The sequence below is a fragment of the Suricata suricatta genome, chromosome X (assembly GCF_006229205.1).
Source record: "Suricata suricatta isolate VVHF042 chromosome X, meerkat_22Aug2017_6uvM2_HiC, whole genome shotgun sequence".
NCBI lineage: Eukaryota > Metazoa > Chordata > Mammalia > Carnivora > Herpestidae > Suricata > Suricata suricatta.
Genome location: NC_043717.1, coordinates 72,346,921 through 72,374,681, shown reverse-complemented (window position 1 = coordinate 72,374,681; position 27,761 = coordinate 72,346,921). Strand labels below are relative to the sequence as shown.

Below are 27,761 nucleotides of genomic sequence, written 5' to 3'. Positions count from 1 at the left end.
TAGTATCAATAAGACCACCATATCAGGTAGCCATGCTGCCTCTGAAATTAGTCAATAAATAATTGGTCACCTGGTTGTGAGTAGGGTTTACTGTTTAAACATGAGTTTTTTCTTTAGAATGCTCCACCTGGCTTTCATATGACATATGATTTTAAATTGCTGATAGCTAAGCAGGAGAGTGAAAGTGCAGGGCCTCTAAGGCTTGATAACTTGACAAATATATAAGAATTATAAACAATCCTTGTTCTATTGGTCACATCATTATTTCTCATTATTGGTGTATGTTACATCCAGAATGGAAAACTTTGTTATGTCACCCAAAGAGGCAACACAAGCCCCTGGAGCATATACTTGGCTGTGTTTAATTTAAAAACAACCCCCCAAAAATAGTGTTAGCTTCTGGCTGCCCCTGAATTAAAAAAAAAAAAAAGACATTGTAGATGAGGGATATTTAAGCAGTTTCCTCTGAATGACTGCATTTCTAATATATTATTGCTGTTGGTTCAAGGGCAGCTTGATTTATTATAAGGGTGATGTTTTTTATTATAAAATATTACCAATACACAAGAAGTTAGAGAATAGTATAGCAAATACCCGTATACCTAGCCAGCCATCTTAACCAGTTCTTCATAGTTTCCCTATTTGCTTAATTAGAAAAATAGAGCCTTAAAGACACACCTGAAGATTTCCAGATGTCCCTCACCAATCCCATTTCCTTATCTCCTCTCCATAGGTAACTACTATCCTGAATTTGCTACTTATCATCCTGATGCATGTTTTTCTGTTTTTACTACACTTTATATATTCATAAACAACGTATAGCTTTACATATTTTAAAACTATATAGATGATACATACTCAACATATTCTTCTACAACTTGCTTTTTTGACTCAATATACATAATGTTTTTGAAACTTATTTTAATAATATAAGGAACTATGGAGTATTACATTGTAGAAATACGCTATCATTAATTTATCCATTCTCCTGAAGATATTTTTTCTTTTTCTTTTTGCTATTACAGACCATTCTGCAACAAACACTGTACATATCTCCTGTTGCATATGTACAAGAGTTTCTCTAGGACAATTTTTCAAACTTGAGGTTACAGTTAGTAGGTCACAATAAGCAATTTTTCTAATGAAACAAAATAGAATAGAAAATATCAAAGTACATTCTGTAGAGTAAGGGTGTTGACTGTTTCTGGAAACTTTTGGTTTGGATCTGTGTGTGTGTGTGTGTGAGAGAGAGAGAGAGAGAGATGTGCACCAGAATGTAAAATGCATTTCATCCTATAGATCTCAGTCAAAAAAGTTGGAAAAATATTGCTCTCTTGCAGTGGTTCTTAAATGTTAGTATGCACCAGAATCACCTAGAAGGCTTGTCAAAACACAGATTGCTGGGCTCCACCTTCAGAATTTCCTACTCGGTAGACCTGGCGTAGGGCCTGAGGATTTGCATTTCCAGCAAGCTCCCATGAGGTACTGATGCTGCTGGCCTGAGAGTGACATTTTAAGAATCACTGTTCTAGATTACATTCCTAGGAGTGGGATTACTGTGATATAGAGTATATATTCAATTCCATGAGCAGTGTTTCAGAAATCTCTTTCATATTTTTCCAAGACTCTTTAGTGTTAGACTTTTCATTTTGCCAGTCTAAAGGTATCTCATTGACTTAATTTGCATGTTTCTGATTTCCAGTGAAGTTACACTTGTAGCCATACATTTATTAGCCTTTCAGTAACCTTCTGTGTATTGCCTCTTCCATTTCTTTGCCCATTATTTGATTGCTTAGTTTTTCATATTATTTACAGAAATTATTTTTAAATGCTGGATGCAAACACACATTGCTTATCTAGCCAATATATTCTTCTAGTGGGGGGCTTATTTTTTAAACATTATTTCTGATGTCTTTTGTTAAGCAGAAGTCTTTCATTTTAGTGTAATCAGATCATCAGTATTTTATTTGATGGTTTGTACCTTTTGAGTCAAAAAAAAACTATAATGGGATACATTTGTTAACTTTTCAAACAAAAATGTTGATGACAGATTTGTTGTTCTGATTCAGATATTCTCAAAATGCTAATGGGAATATAAATGACTTCAGTCTTTCTGGGAGCAATTTAATGTTTTTTATAGCTTTTTAAAAATTTCAAAGACTGCTCTGTAACAGCTTTATTTCTGGAAATATGTCCTAAGAATATAATGAATGAATAATTATAATATTCTAAAAGCAAAAAATAAAAAAATTAAAAAAAGAAATCCTTCCCTACAAAACCAACAAAAAGTACACAGAGAACCCACTGAAAATGGCCAAAAGATATGAACAGGCAATTCACAGAGGAGAAAACATGAATAACCAATTAATTACAAAATCTTATAGCAAGCAATCAAAGAAATGCAGTGAGAAACCATTCAGTACCCAGGAAGTTGGTATACATTTAAAGGCCTGACAGTGCCAGGTACTGGTGAACATGTGGAACAGTAAGAGCACTGATATCCTGCTGGGTGAACGTGAACAAAGGCAATCACTTTATGAACACTGTGGCGATACCTAGTAAAATGGAAGATGCTCATATACTATAAGTCAGCAATCCCCTGCCTAGGTATCTATCTTAGAGGAAGTCTTACACGTGCACATTAGATATTATAAAGATACTCACTGTAGCCTTGTTTACAAACAGCATACTTGTTCATCAGTAGGAGAATGGATAAAGCATGGTATACTTATAAAATAGTATATAAAGTATAAAAAATGAATAAAATAGAACTGTACGTATCAATATATATATGAAACTCAACAAACATAATGTTGAACGAAAAAAGCTACTAGCAGACTTCTGGTTGTAGCTCCAACATGTAAAATGCTTGGAAATCATCGCTCATGTCTTATAAAAAGAAAAACAGCTGAACAAACAAAACACCAATGACTTTTCTTGGACCCATCAGAGGAATTAAAGTCACAGAGCAAACTGTAACCCAGAGTCTGGAAAGACAGGCAATTACAGAGACTCACAGCTCAGATCTACTTTTCAGGAGCAGAAAGCACTGAAGCCATAAACTGGTAGGGATACTTAAGCAGTAACTTTGACAAATTGCTGGAAGCAGAGTGTACATTGTTTGAGTGACAAACTCTAGGGGCCTCAGTCTACGAAGTCCCTCATATTTTCATGATTTTTACCTCCAGGAACTCCATTAAGTGCTCAAGGGGATGGGCCAAGAAACAATATCCTATTCCTGGTATGGGGAAGGGAAAAATAATCATTTTGAAATCTATCCGGAGCTTCTATCTAACAAAGGATAGCCAGCAAGTGAAACAACTTTACCAAAGCCTTCTCCAGCCTGCAGGGAAGGGAAATTATCCAACTCTGGAGGCCTCTAACCTTCCTGTCTCATCTAAAAGAGAGAGAAAAAAAACTATGAAACACTTGTGAAGGTTACAGTCTGGGGACACAGGCAATCTAAAAGACCTGAGACTTAATTATGAGAGTACAGAATATTTCCCCTTGGCTCAGACTTTACCACCAGATCGATATGGCTTCAATATAGTAACTGTGGACTACAGCTGAAAGACTTGCAAGGCTCAGACTCCATTTAACTAGGTATTAGGGAAACCCAAAGAAAATAGGGGAGAAAAAACAAGAACTTTAGGAGAAATTGAAACCTCCGACACCTACAACTAGAGTAAACACTAAATACAATCAACTCCTGGCCAGATTAACATAAAACCTCATACTAATGGCCTATTTACCTTAGTCCCTCTTAACTTATACATCATGTCCAGCTTTCAACAACAACAAAATGCCGAGACATGCTAAAAGAAAAGCCACAGTCTTAAGAGACAAAGCAAATATCAGAACCAAACTCAGATATACAAGTTGGGGAATTATTAGATATGTGGAATTTAAAACGGCTATGATTAGTATGCCGAAGAATCTGTAGAGAAAATATACAATATGCAAGAACAGATGGGTAATGTAAGCAGATAGAAACTCAGAATCAGAAGAAGATGCAAGAAATTAGAAACACTAAAAAGAAATGCATTTGATAGGCTCATCAGTAGACTAGAAGTGACCACAGAAAGACTCCATATGCTTGAAAACATGTAAATAAAAACTTTCTAAACTGAAATGCAAAGAAAAAAGGGACTGGAAAAAATTGAGAATAATATCCAGGAGCTATGGAACAATTTCAAAAGGTATAACATGCATGGAATTGGAATACCAGAAGGAGAATAAAGAAAAGGAGCAAAAGAAATAGTTGAAGTAGGAATGGCTGAGAAGTTTCCAAAATTAATGATAGACACTTGACCATAGATTCGAGATCTGGGAAGACAATATCAAGCAGGACAAATAACTCCAGAATATACCTAAGCATGTTATGTTCAAACACAGAAAACTGACACAAAGGGAAAATCTTGAAAACATGCAGAGGAAACACTTTACCTCTAGAGGAACAATAAGAATTACATCGGATCTCATCTGAAACCATACAAGCAAGAAGAGAGGACTGAAATATTTAAAGTATTGAAAGAAAAAAGAAACACTCACCTAGAAATCTGTTCCAGGAAAACAGTCCTTCTAAAGTTAACAAAATGTAAAGACTTGCTGAAACAAAAACTGAGGGAATTTGTCAGCAGTAAATCCACCTTATGAGAAAAAATTTTTTTAAGTTTTTCCAGAGAGAACGAAAATGATATAAGCCAGAAAATCAGATTTCTATAAAGAAAAGAAGAGCATAGGAGAAGGAATACATGAAGGTAAAATGAAATCTTTATTTTCTTTCTTATTTTTAAGTGATCTAAAAGTATCAATTCAAAGTAATGTGTTACTTTACTATTCAACGTAATGTATTAGGTAATTATAGCACATTATTAAATGAATGTTATAAGGCATTAATATTATAAGGAATAGGAGGGAGAAATTAGTATTTGGTGTATTTAACAATAACAAGTTATCTGCACTGCCTGTGAAGTGGTATAATGTTATTTAAGAGTGGGCTTAGATTAGTTGTAAATGAGTATTTTAAACGCTAAGGCAACCACTAAAAAATTATAAAACAAAGTATAATTGATAAGCTGAGAGGGGTGAAAATGGAATCATATAAAATGATACCCATTCTCTATTATCTTTTCCACAAAATAGAACCTTTCTAATTCATTTTATGAAACCAGCCTTAGCTTAATACCCAAACCAGATAAAATCATTAAATAAAGTAAAACTACAGACCAATATCTCTCATGAGTGCAGATGCAAAAATCTTAAATTTTAGGAAAATAAAAATATTTTTATTAAAAATCAAAATACTAGGAAATGAAATCCAACAATGTATCAAAGCAATTATATTTCATGATCAAGTAATATTTATTCTAAGTATCTATGGCTGATTTGACATTTGAAAATCAATTAATATAATAATCCACCACATCAACAAACTAAAGAAGAAAAAGTATATAATATTTCAGTTGAAGTAGAAAAGGCATTTAACAAAATGCAAAACTCATTCGTGACAAAAACTCTCAGAAAACTAGGAATAGAAGGAAACACCCTCAACCTGATTAAGAATAACCCTACAGCTAACACTGTACTTAATGATGGGAAACTGGGTGCTTTCCACTTAATCAGGAATAAGGCAAGGATGTACCCTCTCCCTACTTCTTTTCAGTATTGTACTAGAAATGCTAACTAGTGCAGTAGGAAGAGAAAAAGTACAGATTGAGAAGGGAAAAAATTGTCTTTTTTCACAGGTGACATGTATGTCTATGTAGAAAATCCTGAAGAATCAATAGCAACAATGTGAAATAACTATGGGAACTAATAAGTGCAATATAGCAAGGTTGGTGGATACAAGGTTTATATACAAAAGCCAATTTTCTGTACACCGAGAATTGAACAATTGAAATTAAAATTTAAAACTCAATGATGTTTATGAAAGCACCACAAAAAGTAAAATACTTAAGTATAAATCTAACAAAATGTGTACGGAATCTATATACAGAAAACTAACTGATGAAAAATTAAAGAGGATCATAAATAAATAGAGATATTCTCTGTTCATGGATTGGAAGACTTAACATTGTTAAGAATTCAGTTCTACCCAAATTGATATATAGATTCCACACAATTCCAACAAAATCCTGGCAAGCTATTTTGTGGATATAGACCAACTTATTATAAGTTTATGTGGAAAGACAAAAGACCCAGAATATCCAATGTAATACTGAAGAAGAACAAAGTTGGAGGACTGGTACTACCCATGTTTGAGATTTACTATAATCAAGAAGGGCAATGTTGGTGAAAAAAAAAGACATAGATCAATTAAGCTGAACAGAGACTCCAGAAATAGACTCAGATAAATGTAATGAACTAATCTTTGACAAGGTTGAGCAAAGGCAGTTTAATGAAGAAAGGATAGTCTTTTCAACAAATTGGGGTAAAACAACTAACTGGTTATCCACATGCAAAATAAGAATCTGAACACAGATCTTACATTCTTCAAAAAAAATGAACTCAAAATAGGTCATAGATCTAAATGTAAAACACAGTACTATAACACTTGTAGAAGAAAATAGGAGAAAATCTAAATGACCTTGTGTTTGGTGATGCATCTGTAGACACAACACCCAAAGCATAATTTATAAAAAAATGATAAATCAGACTTTATTAAATGTATAAACTTCCACTATGTGAAAGTTCCTTTTAAGAAAATCAAAAGCCAAGCCAAAGACTAGAAGAAAATATTTGTAAAACATGTCTAATAAAGGACTTTCATCCAAAATACACAAAGACATGTCTTTGAGACACTCTGTCTTTTTCACAAAGACATGGAACTCAACAGTAGTGAAACAAACAACCCAATTAAAAAATGGGCAAAATAAAACAACAGTCCCCTCACCAAAGAAGTTATATACACGTCAGATTAGCATATGAAAAGCAGCTCATCATTGTCATCGGGGAATTACAAAATAAAACAATAGTGAGATCCCATTACACATCTATTAGAATGGCTAAAATTCACAATAAAACTGCCAGTATAATGCTATAGAGGATGATGAGCAACAGGAACTCTTATTAATTGGTGGTGAGAATAGAAAATGTTGCAACTTCTTTGAAGTCAGTTCAGCAGTCTCACAAAGCTAAACATTGTTTTACTGTATAATCCAGTAATTACACTTAATTATTTACCCAATTGATTTGAAAACCTATATTTATACAAAAACCAGCATGTGAATGTTTATCAGTTTTACTTATAATTGCCCCAAACTGAAAGCAATTAGAATGTCCTTCTGTAGATAAATGGATACATTCACCTGTGCTGCATCTATACAGTGGAATATAATTCATCAATAAAGAGAAATTAGCTGACGAGCCACAGAAAGGCACAGAGGAACTCTAAATATGTTAATAAGTGAAAGCCTGTATGAAAAGAGTATATATTGTATGATTCCAATTATGTGACATTCCAGAAAACACAAAAATGTAGAGATAGTAAATGACCAATAGTTTCCAGGAGTTCAAGGGGTTGAAGAAGAGAGGAATAGGGGAAACACAGAGCATTTTAAGGCAGTAAAGTTATTCTATGTGATAATGTAACAGTGGATGCAAGATGTGCATTTGTCAAAGTCCATAAAACTGTACAGCATGAAGAGTGACCCTTGCTGTATACAAATATCAAAAAATCATTTGAGAGGTTGGGGAACCCCAGGAAATAATGAAGACTATGACACGACAATCTGTGTTACAAATATATGAAGCAACCTCAGTGAAGGTATGCGGGTGAAAGGTGCTGGCTTCAGTATATTTGGAAATATGTGGAGTCTAAAAGACTAATAATAGAAGTGTACATAATCACTGTACCCTAGTTAATAATAAGGTTGTGTCTCATGAGGGCACTGGTTAACAATCCTGATACTGATACACATGTATAATGAAATGGAGCAATTAAGTAAATGGATGGCAGGTGGTGGGAGCCAGGTTTCTGGCTGGTAGAATTCACGGACAAGCAAAGAAGCTAGAACGATCCATATAATGGTTTAGAGTTGGAGACCGCAATATGAAATCACGTTTAGCTTAGTATAGATATAGATGGTTATATATAAAATAGATATGTATATATACACAGGTTAGTATAAACATAATTTTTTCTCTGTCAGTTGAGAGGGCCTAATTGAAGTTCTACTCCAGTAGCAACAAGCTTGTTCAGCACCCAAATCTTAGCTTGTAATACCATTCTCTAGTAAAAGGAACAAGGACTCCTTAGAGAGATGACTGATTCTAGTAGTGGGGCAAGAAATATACTAGATGAGCCTTGAGCATTTTGTAGTGACAGAAAGTAAGAAAGTGTTGAAAACAACAACATAAAAACATTGGTGTGAATATGTCAAAGGAGCAAAAGAGCCAGATGAGAGTTTCCAGTGATCAAAGCTGGAACAACTTGTGTAACAAACTAGGTAAATTAATATTGGATTATAACCTCAAGTATAGGATAAATAGCTATGACTGCATACTGATAATAAAGAAAATGATTGAGTAAATCAAATAACTGGGGGGAGATAAGACAAATATCCCACACAGAAGAATTCTAAATAATATACATAGATGCTCCAACTCAAACTGGGGGAGCATAACTTTCCACTCCTTAGTTTTTCTTACATTTTTTAAATATTTTATTTATTTTTGAGACAGAGAGAGACAGCATGAGCGGGGAAGGGCAGAGAGGGAGACAGAATCAGAAGCAGGCTCCAGGCTTTGGGCTGTCAGCACAGAGTCTGACGCGGGGCTCGAACCCACCAACATGAGATTATGACCTGAGCCGAAGTCGGAGGCTTAACTGACTGAGCCACCCAGGTGCCCCAACACTCCTTAGTTTTGAGCTATTGAGTGACTTCTTTCCAAAGAGTACAGTATGGAAAGGTAGGAAAAAAAGACTAATATTCCAGTGTAGAAACCTAACATCAAGGTCAACATCAACAGTCATTAATCACATGATAGTATGCATACTTGATATGATCAAAATTGTACTTTGCTCTCTGGTCTTCCTTCTCAAAATCCATAACCCCAATCTAACCGTAACACACACACACACACACACACACACACACACACACACAAATTCTAGTAGTGGGCCATCCTACAAACTACCTGACCAGGATTCCTCAAAACTGTCAAGATCCTTAAAAACAAGGAAAGTCTGAGAAACTGCCACAAGCAAGAGGAGCCTAAAGACACATGTGAACTAAATGTACTGTGGTATCCTGTATGGAATCCTGAAGCAGAAAAAAGATGTTAGGGAAAACTAAGGAAATCTAAACAAGCTGTGGCCTTTGGGTAATAAATAAGGTATCTGTATTCATTCATTCATTTTAACAAATGCACCATAGTCATGTAAGATGTTAATTATAGCGCAGACTGGGTGTGGGTGTACAGGAACTCTTTGTACTACTTTCTCAGTTTTTTTGTAAATCTAAAACTGTTCTAAAAAAATAGTCTATACTTTTTAAAAATTTAAAACAGATACCTGCATAAAAATGTGTACAGTTTTATACTATTTACATAAAGTTCAAAATATGCAAAACACTACTGTGTACTGGAGAAGGATGCCAGGAAGTTTCATCCTGTATCATTGCTTGGAATATCTGTTTTTCTGTTTTCCAGAAATATTTATCTTGTTTTTGAGCCTAGCTGTATCTTTATGTGTACCTGTGTGTGTGTGTGTGTGTGTGTGTGTGTGTGTATGAATATATATGTGTTAGTGATGTGTACATACATACATACCTGTGTGTGTGTGTGTGTTTGGAGCAGAGAAGAAGCATCCAAGCAAGAAGTGAGCAAGCCACGTCTACCAGAAGTCTTCTTGATTTTTTAAAAATGCTCATATCACAGAAAACCATCTGAGTGTGAGAGACCTGCAGTATGTTTCACAGACTCCTTTCTATGGTTATTTGATTTGATGACGCTTTTATGATAAATATTTCAGAGCCAAAACTCTAGAAATTACCTAAGTGAATCATAAGTCAGTGAATCTGTGCCTTTGCTTTTTAGATACAAGTGTAGTTAAATGCTAAATACACAAATATCCAGCTTCTAAAGTCTTTGACACAGAAAGAGACTCTTGCTTATTATAATGTTTAATATACTTTATGTTTTAGTGGTTAACTCATTTAAGTTGGCTCTGTTTTCTAGCTCTTTGCTTGTGCTGCTTCTGTCTGAATTCTTCTCAAGTGCCATTAAACTATAAACAATATAATTTATTCTAGCCCACGTATACAGATTTTTTTCTTCCATCTTTTTTTATTGTTGTAAAACACATGTAACTTTAGATCTACCCTCTTAACAGTATATTAAGTATACGTTACAGTGTTTTACTAATTAACTGTAGGCACAATGTTGTCCAGCACATCTCTAGAACTTTTTCATCCTATATGACTGAACTTCATAAGTATTGAACAGCAACTCCCCATTTCCCTCTCCCTTCAGCCCCTGACAACCACCACTCTACTTTTTGCTTCAGTCAGTAGATACCATATATAAGTGAAATCATGTAGTATTTGTCCTTCTGTGACTGACTTATTTCATTTAGCTTAATGCACTCAAGATTCATCCATGGTGTAGCATATGACCAGACTTTCTTTTTCTGGCTGAATAATATTCCATTGTATGTCTATACCACATCTTCTTTATCCATTCATCCACGATGGACATTGCCACCTCTTGGCTATTGTAAACAATGTTTCAATCAACACATGTGTTCAGATATCTCTTTGATATTGTGATTTTAATTCTTTTGGATAAGTATCTGGGAGTGGGATTGCTGGACCATATGGTAGTTCTATTTTTAATTCTTTGTAGGACCTCCAATACCATTCATAATAGCTGTACCATTTTACATTCTCCCAATAGTGTACAGGAATTCCAATTTGTGTATATCCTTGTCAGTTTATCTCCTATATGTGTTCTTTGAACAAATGTCTATTTAGGTCTTTTGCCCATTTTTAAAATTGTTTATTCTTTAATGTTTATTTATTTTTGAGAGAGATAGAGTGAGCAGGGGAGGGGCAGAGATAGAGGGTGAAAAAGGAATCCCAAGCAGGCTTTATACTGTCATCCCCGAATCCAGTGTAGGGCTCAGTCTCATGAACCCGTGAGATTATGACCTGAGCTAAAATCAGGAGGCAGTTGCTCAGCTGACTGACCCATCCAGGCGCCCCTTGCCCATTTTTTTTTAATTGGGTTATTTGTCTTTTTGCTGTTGAGTTGTAAGAGTTACTTATATATTTTAGATATTAACTTCTAATAAGATATTTGGTTTCTAAATACTTTCTTCCATTCTGTTGGTTGCCTTTTCACTTTGTTGATTGTTTCCTTTGCTGTACAGAAGTGTTTTAGTCAATGTAGTCCCACTTTATTTTTGGTTTTGTTGCCTGTGCTTCTGATACAATATTCAAGAAATCATTGCCAAGGCAATGCCATGAAGCTTTTCCCCTATGTTTTCTCCTGGGGGTTTTAGATTTTCAGGTCTTATATTTAAGTATTAAAAACTTTGAGTTGACTTTTGTATGTGGTATTAAATAACAGTCCAGTTTTGTTATTTTGCATGTGAGTACCAACTTTTCCCACCATCACTTGTTGAAGGAACTGTCTTTTCCCCATTGTGTATTCTTGCCCCTCTGTTGATCAGTTGACTGTATATGTGTGGGTTTATTTCTGGGTTCTGTTCTGTTCCATTGATCTATATAACTGTTTTTATGCTAGTTTACTCTTTTGGTTAATGTAAACTTGTAATATGTTTCAAAATTAAGAAGTGTGAGGCCTCCAGTTTGGTTCTTACCTTTCAAGATTGCTGTGGCTTTTTGGGGTCCCACATGGTTCTATATGGATTTTAGGATTATTTTTTCTATTCCCATAAAATTAGTTTTGGGATTTTTATAGGAATTGTATTAAATCTGTAGATCACTTTAGGTAGTATGTAACTTTTAACAATATTGTCTTCCAGTCCATGAACATGGGACATTTTTGCATTTGTGTCTTCTTTAATTCCTTCCAGCAATGTTTTGTGGTCTTCAGTATACAAGTCTTTTTTTTTTCTTGGTTGCATTTCTTTAAATTGAAGCATGATTGACATTTTAAAAAGCTGTACATGTTTATTTTGCATTTTTTGTACCAATTTTCTATTTACATTCTAGTTAGTTAAAATATAGTATAATATTGTTTTCAGGAGTAGAATTTAGTGACTCATCATGTATCCAGTAAAGGTGTATATATTTAATGCCCAAATTCTTGATGAGTTTGAAAATAAATGTACACCCATGAAACCATCACAATAGCCAATGCCCTAAACTTGACCATCACCTCTAGAAATTTCCTCCCCCCTTTTTTTGATCATAACATTTAACATTTAACATACCCTCTTAATAAATTTTAAGTATCTAATACAGTAATGATAACTGTATGCACTATGCGGTACAGTAGATCTATAGCACTTTCTCATCTTGCATAAGTGAAACTGTGTACACTTTGATGAACATCTCCCCAGTTACCCCTCCTCCCAGCCTCCTGGCAAGCATGATTCTACTCTGCTTTTATAAGTTTGGCTGTGTTGGATGCCTGATATAAATGAGATCATGTAGTATTTCTTCTTCCGTATTTGGTTTATTTCACTTAGCATACTGTCTTCCAAGTTTATGTTGTAGCAAATGAAAAGATTTTTTTAAAGGCCAAATACTATTCCATTGTATGTATACATCCATTTTCTTTATCCGTTCATCTGTCAGTGGACAGGTTGTTTCCATGTCTTTGCTATTATAAATAATGCTGCACTGCACAAGGGAATGCAAATATTTCTTCCAAATCCCAATTCCAGTTCTTTTGGGTATATACCCAGAGGTGGGATTGCTGGATTGTATGTTAGTCCTACTTTTAAGTTTTTGAGGAACCTCCATACTGTTTTCCATAGTGGTTGCACTGATTTACATTCCCACCAATAGCAAACAAGACTTAGAATTTCTCTATATCCTCACCAACACTGACTTTTTGTTGTTATTAATAGCCATCCTGACAGATGTGAAGTGATATTTCATTGGTTTTGATTTGCATTTTCCTGATGGTTAGTGAGATTAACCATTTTTTATATACCTGATAGCCATTTGTATGTCATTTTTGAAGAAATGACTGTTGAGGTCTTTTGCCCATTTTTAAAATTGGGTTATTTTTAGGGGTTTTGTTTTTGTTTTTGTTTTTTGGGTTTGTTTGTTTGTTTGTTTGTTTTGCTACTGCATTTCAGGAGTCCCTTATATGTTTTAGATATTAATCCTTTACCAGATATCAGATATATGATTTGTGAATATTTTATTCTATTCTGTGCCTTTTTCACTTCACTGATTTTTTTTCTTTTTCTGCTGGACAGGTTTTTAGTTATAATCACACTTGTTTATTTTTGCTTTTGTGTTGCTTGTACTTTTGATGTCATATCCAGGAAGTCATTGCCAAGATCAGTGCAATGAAGCTTTTTTCTCTATGGTTTCTTCTGGGAGGTTTTGGAGGTTCAGATCTTATTTTAAAATATTTCATCCATTTTGAATTGATTTTTGTGTGTGGTGTGAGTTAAGTATCTACTTTAATTCTTTTGCTGTGGATATCCAGTTTTCTCAACACCATTTATTGATGAGACTGTCTTTTTACCATTGTATATTCTTGGCCCCCTTATCAAAGATCAGTTTACCATAAATATGTGGTTTATTTCTGGGCTCCCTATTCTGTTTTATTGGTCAATATGTTTGTTATTTATGCCAGTACCATACTATTTTGATTACTGTAGCTTGAAATTAGGAAATATGATGCCTCCTGCTTTGTTCTTCTACCTCAAGGTTATTTTATCTACTTGGATCTTTTATGGTTCCATATGCATTTGAGGATTTTTTTATTTCCATAAAAATTGACATTGGGATTTTGGTAAGGATTACATTGAATGTGTAAATCACTTTGGGTAGCATGAACATTTTATCAATATTAATACTTCCAACCCAATCCTTGAATATGGGATATCTTTCCATTTATTTGTGTCTTATTTAGTTTCTTTCATCAATGTTATGTAGTTATCTGTGTAGAAGTCTTTAGGCCCCATGGTTAAGTTTATTTCTAGGTATTTTATTCTTTTTGATACTATTATAAATGGGATTTTTTAAATTTCATTTTCAGACAGTTCATGGTTAGTGTAAACATTTAGTAAGATTGACATTAATTCTTCTTTAAGTGTCTGGTAGAATTCACCCATGAAGCCATCTGGTCCTGGGCTTTTCTATGCTGGGAGGTTTTTGATGACTGGTTCAATCTCATTACTAGTTATAGATCTCTTTAGATGTTTTATTCATGATTTAGTCTTGGTAGGTTTTATGTTTCTAAGAATTTATCCTTTTCTTATAGGTTATCCAATTTGTTGGCATATAGTTGTTCATAGTAGTCTCATGTAATCCTTTCTTTTTCTGTGGCATCAGTTATAACATCTCCTCTTTTATTGTTGATTTTATTTGCATCTTTCCTCATTTTTCCTCAGTCTAGCTAAAGGAAGTCAATTTTGTTGCTCTTTTTAAAAAGCCAGCTTAGTTTCTTGATTTTTTCTAATTTTTTAAATCTCTTTTGTTTATTTCTGCCTTAGTTTTTAGTTCTTTCCTTCTACTAACTTTGGGCTTAGTTTGCTTCTTTTCCTAGTTCCTAAAGTTGTAGAATTAAGTTGTAGGTCTGAAATCTTATTTTATTTTATTATTTTATTTATTTTTTATAAAGTTTATTCATTTATTTTGAGAGAGAGCACATGAGCAAGGGGAGGGGCAGAAAGAGAGGGAGAAAAAGAATCCCCATGCAGGCTCCACGCTGTCAGCACAGAGCATGATGTGGGGCTCAAACTCATAAACTGCATGGCCTAAGCTGAAATCAAGAGCCAAATACTTAACCTACAAGCCACCCAGGTACCTCTTTATTATATTTTTAAAGTGAGCTCCACTGCCCAAGGTGAGGCTGGAACTCAAGACCCAAAGATCAAGAGTCACATGCTCCACTGACTAAGTCAGCCAGACATCTCTAAGATTGTTTTTGAGAGACAGAGAGAGAGTAAGCAAGCACGTGAGTGTGAGCAAGGGAAGGACAGAGGGAGAAGGAGAGAGAATCTTAAGCATGGGGCCTGACCCAAGGCTCAGTCTCACAACCATGAGATCATGACCTGAGCCAGAATCAAGAGTCTGATGATTAACTGACTGAGCCACCCAGGTGCCCCATGAGATCTTTTTTAATGTAGGCATTTACCACTATAAAATTCCCTCTTAGTACTGCTCTTGCTGCACCCCATAAATGTTGTTATGTTGTGGTTTCGTTTTCATTTGTCTCAAGATATTTTATAATTTCCCTTCTGATTTCTTCTTTGACCCATTGGTTGCTTCAAAGTATGACGTTTAATTTCCATGTATTTGTGAATTTTCTTGTTTTCCTTCTGCTGTTGGAAGTACAGTGAAGTCTCCTAGTATTATTGTATTTCTATTTCTTCTTTCAGTTCTCTTACTGTTTGCTTCATATATTTAGGTGCTCTCATGTTGGATGCATATTTATTTATAGTTATTGCTTCTAGGTAAATTAACCCTTTTGTCCTTCATTATATAATGCCCATTATTGTCTCTTGTAACAATTTTGACTTAAAGTCTATTTTATCTGATATACACATGGCCACCCCTGCTTTTTTTTTTTTTGGTTATCATTTGCATAGAATATCTTTCTCTGACCTTTCATTTTTAGCTTATATATGGCCTTAAATATAAAGTGAGTCTCTTGTAGATGCTTATAGTTGGATCTTTTTTTTTTTTAATTCATTCAACCACTCTGTGTCTTTGATTAGGGAATTAAAACATACTTATGTGTAATTGTTGATAAGGATTTACTATCATCATTTATTGTTTTCTGTCTTATAGCTTTTTTGTCCCTCTTTTCCTCTCTTGATGTCTTCCTTTTCGTTTCACTGATTTTTTTTTTTACTAATGTATTTTTCCCATTTTTTTCATTAGGTATTTTCATTAGGGTTATAGTGGGGCTTCCTTAAAAGAGAACAATCTATCTTAAGCCAATAAGAACTTAAATTTAACTGCATTCAAGGGCTCTTTCTTTTGTTTTCTTGAATTTTTTTTATAGCATCCTATTCCTCCTAATTGAATATTGCCTCACTTCTCTGAGGGTGTTGGTGATAGTTTTTTGAAGTTTTCTTCTCCTTGCATGGTCTGTTTTCTTTTTCATTTGCTTTCATTTCTGTTTGTTTGTTCTGTTCTTTCACATGAGAGGCTTTCCTCAGATATGGTAGATACCAGATCCTGGTAATCTGTGCCCATATTTATTGGAAGCTCTGAGCACCTGAGTGGCCCTTGCTGACTTTTAGCTTCACTTTAAAGTCATCTGGCTGGTCCATTTGTTGGAGAAATTTCCCATCCCAAATCAGTATTTTTTTAAATCTTTTCTCTTGGGGCTAATCATATTTAGTGTACAATATTTTTCTTAATATTCTTGTGTTCAGATACAGTATTTACACCCACATCCGTGCCTGACATTCCCCATATTTAGAAAATGAGCTATCAGGGGCGCCTGGGTGGCTCAGTTGGTTAAGTGTCCGGCTTCGGCTCAGGTCATGATCTCACGGTTCGTGGGTTCGAGTCCCGTGTCAGGCTCTGTGCTCACACCTAGCTCAGAGCCTGGAGCCTGCTTCGGATTCTGTATCTCCCTCTCTCTCTGACTCTCCTCTGCTCACACTGTTTCTCTCTGTCTCAGAAATAAATAATATAAAACATTTTAAAAAATGAGCTACCAGTAATCACCAGGATAGAGATTGGCCTTTCTCCAGTAGCTAATTTTAGGGGAGGATCTTTCAAGATCTAGTTGGTTTTTAAATGACTTTCAGCCTGCCCCACTTATCCTAACCCATCTCTTTACCTTCATTTTCAGAGGTGCCTGAAGCTATCAGTTCCTAGACTGAGGATCTTAGGTGTAGTTTGGGTTAGTTCCTGGCTTTCCCCACTGCTGGTTTAAGATTCTGCTTTCTTGAGTACACTTATCCAATTATTTTCTAGCTTCCAGAGTCCTGCTGCTATGGCTTCCTTTCCTTGTTCTTTCTGATCTTACGGGTTTGTGTGTGTGTGTGTTTTTAAAGTCCCTATAGTTTTAGAGAGTTTTCTGGAGAGAGTAAAATTAGATCCATGTATTAATCTGCCATCTGTATCTGAAACTAATTCTTACTACAGTGAAATAGTTGCCTTACCTCCCTCATGTGCTATTTCTGTTGATCCTCGGTTTACATTAGGTGTTATACCTGAAGAACCTTAGCCCTCGGGTGACCGAAAGAGACCTTGTCTCACTGTTCGCTCGGTTCCAGGAGAAAAAAGGACCACCAATTCAATTCCGAATGATGAGTGGACGAATGAAGGGGCAGGCTTTTATCACCTTTCCCAGTAAGTAGCTTTATCTGGATAATTAATTATAGCATCAGTTCATTAGAGACTATTTATACCCTCTCTATTTTAGATATAGCCCTTTGATTTCTTTATATCACATGAGAAGCATGTGCTTGAACAAGGACATGGGAAGAAGAAAAGAGAAGTAAGGAAAATATATTTTTAGTGTTCCTCCACCCTCCCTTCTATGCTTCTTCTCCTCTGTTGACAGTGCATGACTGCCTTACCCCATTGTCCTCGGTTTTCTACAATCATGGCACTTATTTCTCACTCTGTCAAAATTGACCTTCCTTTTGCTGATGATGGTATTTCTAGTTCAGATTATATTACTTAATAATATATTGGTATTCTGGTAGAATACTTGTTACTTGCCTTATCCCCTATTCCTTTGGGACTAAGAGATTATATGTTAACATGCTAATTTATTAGTAATTCATAATTAACTAGGGGATGATGATAAGTACTTTTAAGCATTGTTTCCATCTTAATACATGATTTCAGTATCCTAATTAAAAGAGAACCATAATATAGGAATTTCATTTTCTATAACAGACCAGACTATCTCTTCTGGTGGGAGCTGGGTAGGAACAAACTCCATTATCCCTAAACTACCATTATTACATACAGCCTAGTAACCTATGTATAGGCAAGTGCTTTTATGCCTAAGCCGTACCAGACTTCCCTCTGCTGTTTTCATACATCCTTATACCATTTTTGTTAAGGTTTGTGGATCCTCTACACTAGTGGTTTCCAGTCCTTTTGTGTGAGGACCCTTTTTAAACTTAAAATATTTTTCATTGACCCCGAGCTACAAGCTAATATGATCCATTAATTGAAAAAATATATATAATGAAACGGTTTTATAAACTCAGTACTTTAAAGTGTACAGTTGTCTTACTAGTAACAGGAGTATAACATGTGAAAATTTGTAGTATATACATATGTGAGACATAAATTAGTTTAGTCTAATGACATTGCTTGTCTACTTATGATTGCACAGATTCTGGGCAATAATTCTACTTCTAAATTTTCTGTACATAGGTTCTGAGACTGTTGAAAACAATTGAAAGTTGAAAACTCCTGCTATATACTGTATACTTATAACTCAAGCATCCATATGTGTACAAGAATTCTTAAACTTATTTATTATAATGAGGGCTCCTATACTCCCATCAGAAGAAAAAAAGCAATAAAGTGTCCTCAGTATCATGATAACATCTTTTATTCATGTCATACATTTTGAAAGTGGTTTCATTATCACAATACATATAATACCTAAGATAGAGGTTTGTATATTATTGGTTATTGCTTAGCCTTCTTTGGCACACTGTCTATATTCTTGTTTCCTTACCCTTATCTTTGAATGAGGAGCCACTCAACCATGATTTTAAGTTTTTATTGTCATTATTCTTAGCCATTAGTTTAATGTTGCTGACTTATACAAATTTGAGATTATGGAAGAGATAATAAAATTAAAGAACTATATAGCCATATAGTCTATATTTAACTCCAAGGCAAAACAACATAAACTAGACATGGAATATAATTGAATTATTAAACCCTATGTAAATCGATGCTTTTTTTCTCTTTTAGATAAGGAGATAGCACAGCAAGCATTGCATCTAGTAAATGGATATAAACTACGTGGGAAAATATTGGTGATAGAATTTGGAAAGAATAAAAAGCAACGGTCAGATCTCCAGGCTGCTTCTCTCATATCATCTGCGACAGATAACACTACAGAAATCAGTGGTAGCTAAAAGATATATAGATGGTGAGTCCCAGGAGGTCTTCCTTATCAGAATCTTGGCTCTGGAATTTGTGTATAGATAGCAATTTATTTGGATTTGAAGAAGAGAAACTAACTGAAGGAGAGAAAAATCTAAGATAATCCCTCTCTGTTTCAGAATGAATTGCTAGGAAACATTTTTTTATAATCAAAGACTATATAGGACAGACATATGGCAAGTATGAAATGTAGGGTACAAAGAGTATCATTTTCTCAGGATAAATTACAAAGGATTATTTCCAAGGATTTTAAAAAGCCTTATAATTTATTGGGGATCTTAAATATTTGTCCCTAAAGATAACATTCTTTCCAAGGTTCTTCCTATATGCAGAATTAAACAACTAACTAAATGTTGAAATATTTATTTACTAGAACTCATTTATCCTAATTTATATCCACCTAGTAAATATCTGACGAAGACCCCAGGCCTAAACATCAACAAATGCTGTCGAATAAGAACTATCAGCAGTGACAATAGGTAGTTTCATAAATTAGTCCATATATTTAATGAATGCTTCCCCATGAACTTATCAGTGTCTTCAAAAAGCTATATATTTTTCTAATGAAAGCATTTAGATCAAAATACTGATGTTCTCATAGTCATTAAGCTAGCTACCATTGAACAACATTGAGTTCAAAGCAATAAACATTGGATCAATATCTAATCATGTTATATATTAGGTATATGACTTTCAGAAGAGGAACATACTAACAAACAATACTAAAGGAGGGTGGGAAGAAAGTGTTCTCCTCCAGAAGAGAGTCATTCCCAAATCCCTCAGTTGTTCGTACTTGCTGGAGAATAGAAAGGAAATATGATATAGAGGAAATAGTACAAACTTTGGAATCGGACTTGTGTTTAAACTTCACAGCCACACTTACCACTTCATGACCTTGGCAAGTCACTTAATCTGAGCCTCAGTTTTCTCATTTATAAAATGAGGATAATACTACTACTTACCTCATTGGGTTGTAAGGATTAAATGAGATGATATTATTTTGGATGAAGAACAGGAGTAAAAAAATGGAAGAAAATTGAACAGAGTGTAGGACCATTAAGCACCCCAACATACTTTTAATGAGAGAACAAGAAAAAGAGAAGAGAAAGAAAAAAAGCAGAAAACATATTCCAATAAATAATGGCTGTAAATGTCCAAAATTTGATGAGAAACATCACCTATACATCCAAGAATTTCAACAAACTTCAAGTAGGATAAAGAAGAAATCTACAGACACATCATAACAAAAATGCTAAAACTCAAAGACAAAGAGGAACCCTTGAAAGTAACATGAGAAAAATGAAGCATCACTTAGAAGAGAACCCCAATCAGATTAACAGCTAACTTCTCGTCAGAAACAATGGAGGTGACAGTGGGATAACATATTCGAAGTGCTCAAAGAAAACACCTGTTGATATAGAATCGTATATCCACTGAAGCTGTTTTTGAAAATGAAGATAAAATATAAGCCTTCCTACATCATCAAAAACTGTTGTTGCTGGCAGACCTGACTTATAGGTGATAGTAAAGTAAGTTCTTCAGGCAGAAAGCAGTGACTTTGGATAATAATTTAAATCTATACATACAGAAAAATAGCACAGGTAAAGGTAATTACAGAATTAGAAAAGAGAGTCTAAATGCATTTTTCTTCTCTTAATTTTATTTGAAAAACAATTGTATAAAGCAATATGTATATAGTTGTATTGTTGGGTTTATAACTAAAAGTGCAATATATTTGCTAATGACAGAACATAGGAGGTAGGTGGAAGCAAAGCTGTATTGGACTATAGAAATGACTCCAGATGGTAATGCCAATCTGCAGGAACAAGTGAAGAAAATAAGAAATAGGAAATAAGGAAGTTAATATAAAAAAAGTGACAAATATATATTTGCTCTTCTTCCTTCTCTGAGCTTCTAAAAAGATATAAAATTTCATCAAGTAATAATTTTAACAGTTTGTTGTTGGATTTATAACATGTAGAAATAATATATATAACAATAATAACACCAAAAGTGGGCAAAGGAATAGATTCATGTAGGAATAAGGTGTTTATATCTCATTGGAATTTAGTTTGTATATATCTGAAGCCAACTGAGTTATGATTTGTATGGTAATTATGTTTGCACTCATAGGTCTAACAGGAGAAACCTAACACAGGTCCATAGGGAGGGGAAGAGGGAAAGAGAGTTGGGGACAGAGAGGGACACAAATCATGAGAGACTATTGAAAACTGAAAACGAACCGAGGGATGAAGGGGGAGGGGGAGGGCGGAAGGGAGTGATGGTCATGGAGGAGGGCACTTGTGGGGAAGAGCACTGGGTGTTATATGGAAACCAATTTGACAATAAACTATTATTTAAAAATAATAAAAATCTGGGGAAAAAAGATTTGTATGGTAAGCCCTAGAGCAACCACTACGGAAATAACTGAAAGTATTATTAAAGAAACTTAAATTAGAAAACATTCAATGCCAAAGGATGAATAGAGAAACAAAGACAAACCCCAGAGACATATAAAAAATAAACAGTAAAATGGCAGTCTTAGGTCCACATATGTTAATAATAGCAATAAATATAAATAGATTAAACAGTCCAATTAAAAGCAGAGATTTTCAGACTGGGAAAAACATACAAGATTCATCTGTATGCTATTTGTTGGGGTTACACTTCAGATTTAGGGATACAAATAGATTGAAGGTTAAACATAAAGAATTATCAGACAAATGGCAACTATAAGAAAGCTGAAGTGGATATACTAATATCAGAGAAAATAGGCTTTAAAACAAAAAGTGTCAGACACAAAGAGTGACATCTTTGTGATAATGATAAAAGCGTAGACCCATCAGAAAGAGAAAAATTATATATGCACCTAATAATGGAGCACCAAAATACATGAATCAAAAACTAAACTAAACGAAAGGAGAAATATACAAGTGTACAAGAAGAGTTGGGATATTCAGTGCCCCATTTTGAGTAATAGAGCAATTAGACAATAAGGAAATAAAACAGAATAATAGAACAATTAGATAATAAACAAGGAAATAGAAGACTTGGACAATGCCATAATGAACTAGACCTTAAAGTGATCTATAAAACACTTCATCCAGCAAGAACAGAATGCCCATTCTTCTCAAGGGCATATAAATATCTTCAGGATAGATCATACTGTAGACCATAAAACAAACCTCGGTAAATTTAAATGGACTAAAATCATGCAAAGTATGTTTTCTGACTACATGGGATTGGGTTAGAAACCAATAACAGAAAGACGGGGAACTCAGAAACATGAATTAGACACACTTTTAAATGACCAATGGGTTAACTAAAAAATCACAAAAATTAAGAAATCCTTTGAGATTAATGAAAATGAAGACCCATCATCCCAAAATGTGGGATGCACCAAGAGCAATGCTTGGAGAGAAATTTATAAACACAAATACCGATATTTAACAAGAAAAAATGATCACATATCAATAACATACTTTATAACTTGAGACACTGGGGAAAGAGGAGCAGACTAAACTTAGAGCAAGCAGAAGGAAGGAAATAAAAAGATTAGATAAATGAGTGACAGAGAATAGAAAGACATTAGAGAAAGTCAATGAAACTAATGATTGGTTCTAGAAAAAGATCAACAAAAGTGACAAAATCTTTGCTAGCATGACCAAGTTAAAAAGTACTCAAATTACTAGAATCAGAAGTGAAGGAGAGAACATTACTACCAACCTTCTAGAAATAAAACGTGTTATCAAGGAACACTATGAACAATTACATACCAACAAATTAGATAAATTAAATGGAAAAATTCCTAGGAACACAAACAACTGATACCAATGGGAAACAAAATCTGAAAATGTCTGTAACAAGTAAAGAGGTTAATTAATAACATTAAAAAATACCCACAAGGAAATCCCTAGGCTCAAATGGCTTCTCAGATAAAGTCTAGCAAACACTAAAGAAGAATTAATACAAATTCTTTACATACTCTTCCAAAAAGTATGAGGAACACTTCTAATATATGCTATAAACATGGAATAACCCTGAAAACATGCTAAATGAAAGAAGCCAGTCACAAAAGACTATATAATTATATGATTCCATTTATATGAAGTATCCAGAATTTTTAAATATATAGAGACAAAGTAGATTAATGGCTGCTCAGGGCTGGGGGTGATAGCTGAATTGTATGAGGTTGGTTAAAATGTTCTGAAGTTGATTGTGGTAATAATTGTACAACTCTATGAATATACTATAAATAATGGATTGTATGTATGTGAATTCTATCTCAAAGTCACCAAAAAAAAAAAAAAGAAATTGGATAATACCCGGCTGTTCATCAATAGGAAAATGAATAAATAAATTGTGATACATTCATTTAGGGGAATAGTATATATCTATTAAAATAATGGGGTATATCTATGAATACATTCTGATCTGTTTGGTGTATAGAATTTTGTACTAATTTAAAAAGCAAGAAATGGTATCATGTGGATGCATTTTTATAAACAAAAGCATTTGTATATGTATGATACATGTGTACATAGGTATTTCTGAATAAATTTAGGAAAAAGCTGGGAAATACACATACCAAACTGTAAAACTTTTAGAAGTGGGATTAGATAGGCTGAAATGGGATTTTTGCTTTACAAAATTTTTAAAGTGGTATGATTTGGGGTGATTTTTACTTTTTTTCATTTTTTTTAATTAAAAAATTCTTAATACTCTACAAATGTCTTGGCTTCCAGAATATTGTCAAGCCTGCTCTGAGAGTATCATCTAACTGTACTCAGGACAAACTCCTATTCCTTTGACATACTGCTCACTTAGGATTATCTCTTCAATTTTAAATATAGTTTAAGGGGAAGAAGTAAGTTATCCTGGTATAACCTCTTGCACATGTTACCCAGGGACATACTTCTAAGCTGGACTTTTCAGAAGAAACTTATTCCTGTTGAGTGGAAAAGTCTCACCTCTGCCCTTTACTAGACCTGCAAATGACTAACAATAGAGGAAAATAAAAATGGAGGATGTCCCTCAACTGGTGCATATACAAACTGTCGTATATCCGTACAATGGAATCCTACTCAGCAATAAAAACTATGATGAACTGTCATACATGCAACAACTTGGATGAATCGCAAATGCATTTTGCTAAGTAAAAGAAGCCAAACTCAAAAAACTACTTACTCTTTGATTCCATTTGTATAATATTCTAGCAAAAGCAAAACTATAAGGACAGAGAACAAATCAGTGAATGTCAGGGGTTAAAACTGACCGAATGATTACAAAATGGTAGCACAAGGAATTTGTTTTAGTAATAGAAGGTTTCAGTATCTTGATTATAGTTACTTGAGTGTATGCATTTGTCAAAACTCAAATTATATAACAGGATAAATTTTACTATATGTAAATTTTTAAATAAATGCAATTTTTAATGGAGAGAAGAAAAAGTTTCTTAAAGTCATTTTCATAAAGTATTGTTCCTATTCTGGGGTCTTTTGATTACATGGAAGACCCAAAGCCACTTGGCTACTATTCCTTATTTTCTGCACACAGGTCAGCAAAAATCACCAGTTAAAAACATCTATACATATACACACAGCCCACCATAAAAAAATCAAAAGGCAAACTAGAAAATAATTTGTCATGCACAAGGAGCTAACTTCCTTAATACAATGCATGTAATTTTCTTAATGTACAAAAGTCAGTAATTCAATAAAAAATGAGTGAACAAGAAAATTGATAGAACCTGAAATATAAATGAGTAATAAACTAAGAAAAATATTCAGAGTAGTAATACCAATAGGACAATGAGCTCCATTTTTTAAAATAAAACTTTTTAGATTTACAGAAAAGTCACAAAAATAGCATGAGTTACCATATATCCTTCACCCAGCCTCCCCTAGTGTTAACACTTTATTCTAATCACAGTACAGTTCTCAAAAACCAAGAAAATAATATTGACACAATACTATTGACTAACTCACAGACTCTTTTGTCCACTTGTCTCACTAATGTGTTTTTATGACCCAGGTTCAAATCCAGTATCCAACATTGCATTTACTATTTATTGTAAAATATCCGTAATTGGGGTTTGTCTGATGATTTCCTGTGATTAGACTGAGGTTATGTGCTTTTGGTAAGAATACAACAGAAGTGATGTGCCCTTTCTAGTGTATCATATCAGAATATATCTGATGCTATTATGTCTTAATACTGGTGATACTAACCTTGATCGCTTGGTTAAGGTGGTGGTTGCTGAGCTGCGCTGTATAGTTAATATTTTCCTCTTTATAATTAATAAATACCTTATAGGAAGATACATTGAGACCATTCAAATATCCTGTTTCCTGTGCCCACTAATTTAAGCATCCATCATTTGTTCTTGATGGGGACAGTTACTACTGTGGTGTTCACCTAATAGTGATTTTTATTTCTTTCTTTCCTTCTATATGTATTAATTGAAATTCTATAAGGAGGATAACCCATCTCCTCCATTTATTTACTGATTCATTTATATAAATCAGCATGGGCTAATGGATGTTTATTTTTTTTCTGGCTTAAAAATTTAATACCATCATTATTTGTTCAAATTGTTTCAACTTTGGCCATTGAGAGCTTCTTTGTCATTTTGACATGTCTCCATTTTTTTTTACTACTTACTTCTTTTCTAGCACCACAAATTGTTCCAAACTCATCTTTTATTTTTCCCCTATCAACCATTTCTACATGGAGCCCTAGTTCATTTGACTGGAAAAATAGTATTTAGAAACCAAGACCTGAGTACTAGGTATTTTCTGTCAAATACTATAAAGATTGATAACAGCAAATGTTTTCAAGGATATGGAAAATAGACACTTCCATACATTTTAAATGAGAGTATAAATAAGTGTAACCTTTTGGGAGGACAATTTGGCCATGTCTATTAAAAATAATTGTGAGGGCCTCCTAGGTGGCCTCTGTTAAGTGCCAACTCTTTGCTTTGGCTCAGGTCATGATTTCATGGTTTGCGAGTTCAGTCCCTGCGTCAGGCTCTGTACTGATAGTGCAGACAGCGTGGAGCCTCTTTGGGATTCTCTGTCTCCCTCTCTCTGTCCTTTCCTGGCTTGTGTGTGCACATTCACTCGCTCTTTCAAAAATAAATATTAATTGTGAAGATCTAGAAAATCTACTTCTAGAAATCCATTATACAGAAATATTTTTATATATGCTCAAGGATATACGCACAGGAATATGCATTTCAGCATTGTAATAGCAAAAACCTGGAAACAAAGTTCATCAAGAGGGAACTGATTAAATAACCATATTGTGGTACAATTATATGATGAATTATCATGTTGGCATTAAAAATATTTTTTTACTGTTTTTATTTATTTTAGAAAGGGAGAGAGACAGCATGGGGTCAGAGAGAGAGGGAGACACAGAATCCAAAGACAGGCTCCAGGCTCTGAGCTGTCAGCACAGAGCCTGATGCGGGGCTCGAACCCACAAGCCATGAGATCGTGACCTGAGCCGAAGTCGGACGCTTAACTGACTGAGCCACCCAGGCGCCCCTCATGTTGGCATTACAAGGAATGAGAAAGATCTATAGATATTGATATGGACCTTGCTCCATATTTCATTGAGAAAATAAAAGCAATTAGGAGAGAACTTCTTCATCTTTTTATTTATAACCAAATCTACCATCTACTTAATTTATGTCTACAGTATACTCTAGCTTTCTCTATGTACTGTATAGAATAGTGGTTAAGGGTGTGGGATCTAATGTCATACTCCCAGTGTTCAGATCCCAACTCTACCATTTACTAGCTGTGTGAACATGAGTAAGTAATTTAAACTTCGCATTGTTTTTTCATTTTTAAAATAAATGAGGGCAATGAAAGTATCTACCTCACAGTGTTGTATTAAATGAATATATGTAAGGTGTTTTGAATAGTACCTGGTATATAGTAAGAGCTCAATAAATATTAGATTATCATGACAATGGATGAAGTATCCTAGCTCCTATCAAAAGGCCATCTGCTTCGTTTGTGCTTTAGATTCTAGCCCCTGATTTCTCAAGCACATGACACATAATCATACTCTCTTTCTGCATCACCAATCTATCATTTCTATCAAGATACTCTAGTACATCCCACTTATTTAAAAAAAAATTTCCATGACTTCACATTCTCATCATGCTATTGTTCCATTTCTCTATTGTTGTTTATAGCAGAATTTCTTGACATTTTCTTTAGTCATGTGTCCACTGTTTCCATTTTTTACTAAATCTCCTTCAATAAGGCACTGGTCTTGACAAGGTCTTTGGTAACATCCCCTACCCCATCTTGCCAAATCAATGGTAATTTCTCTGTCCCCATATATCTCAACTTCTCAGCTGCCTTCAATGAAGTTTACCACTTTCTCTTCCTTGAAATATTCTCTTGGCTTCTATAACACCACAATCCTGGTTTACTTCCTACTTCACTGATATATTCTGTCTCCTTATTACTCCTTCTC

The 27,761-nt window shown here is 34.2% G+C and overlaps 1 protein-coding gene across 1 annotated transcript in view; it reads left to right on the top strand.

Moving 5' to 3' along the window:
- The window catches only part of RBM41 (RNA binding motif protein 41), a 64,132-nt gene extending 42,704 nt beyond the window's left edge, over positions 1-21,428 (top strand). The window contains 2 exon segments of the mRNA XM_029930315.1: positions 17,324-17,471; positions 19,068-21,428. Coding sequence (XP_029786175.1) covers positions 17,324-17,471; positions 19,068-19,234 — 315 coding nt within the window. The 3' untranslated portion in view covers positions 19,235-21,428.
- The last annotated feature ends 6,333 nt before the right edge of the window (positions 21,429-27,761 follow it).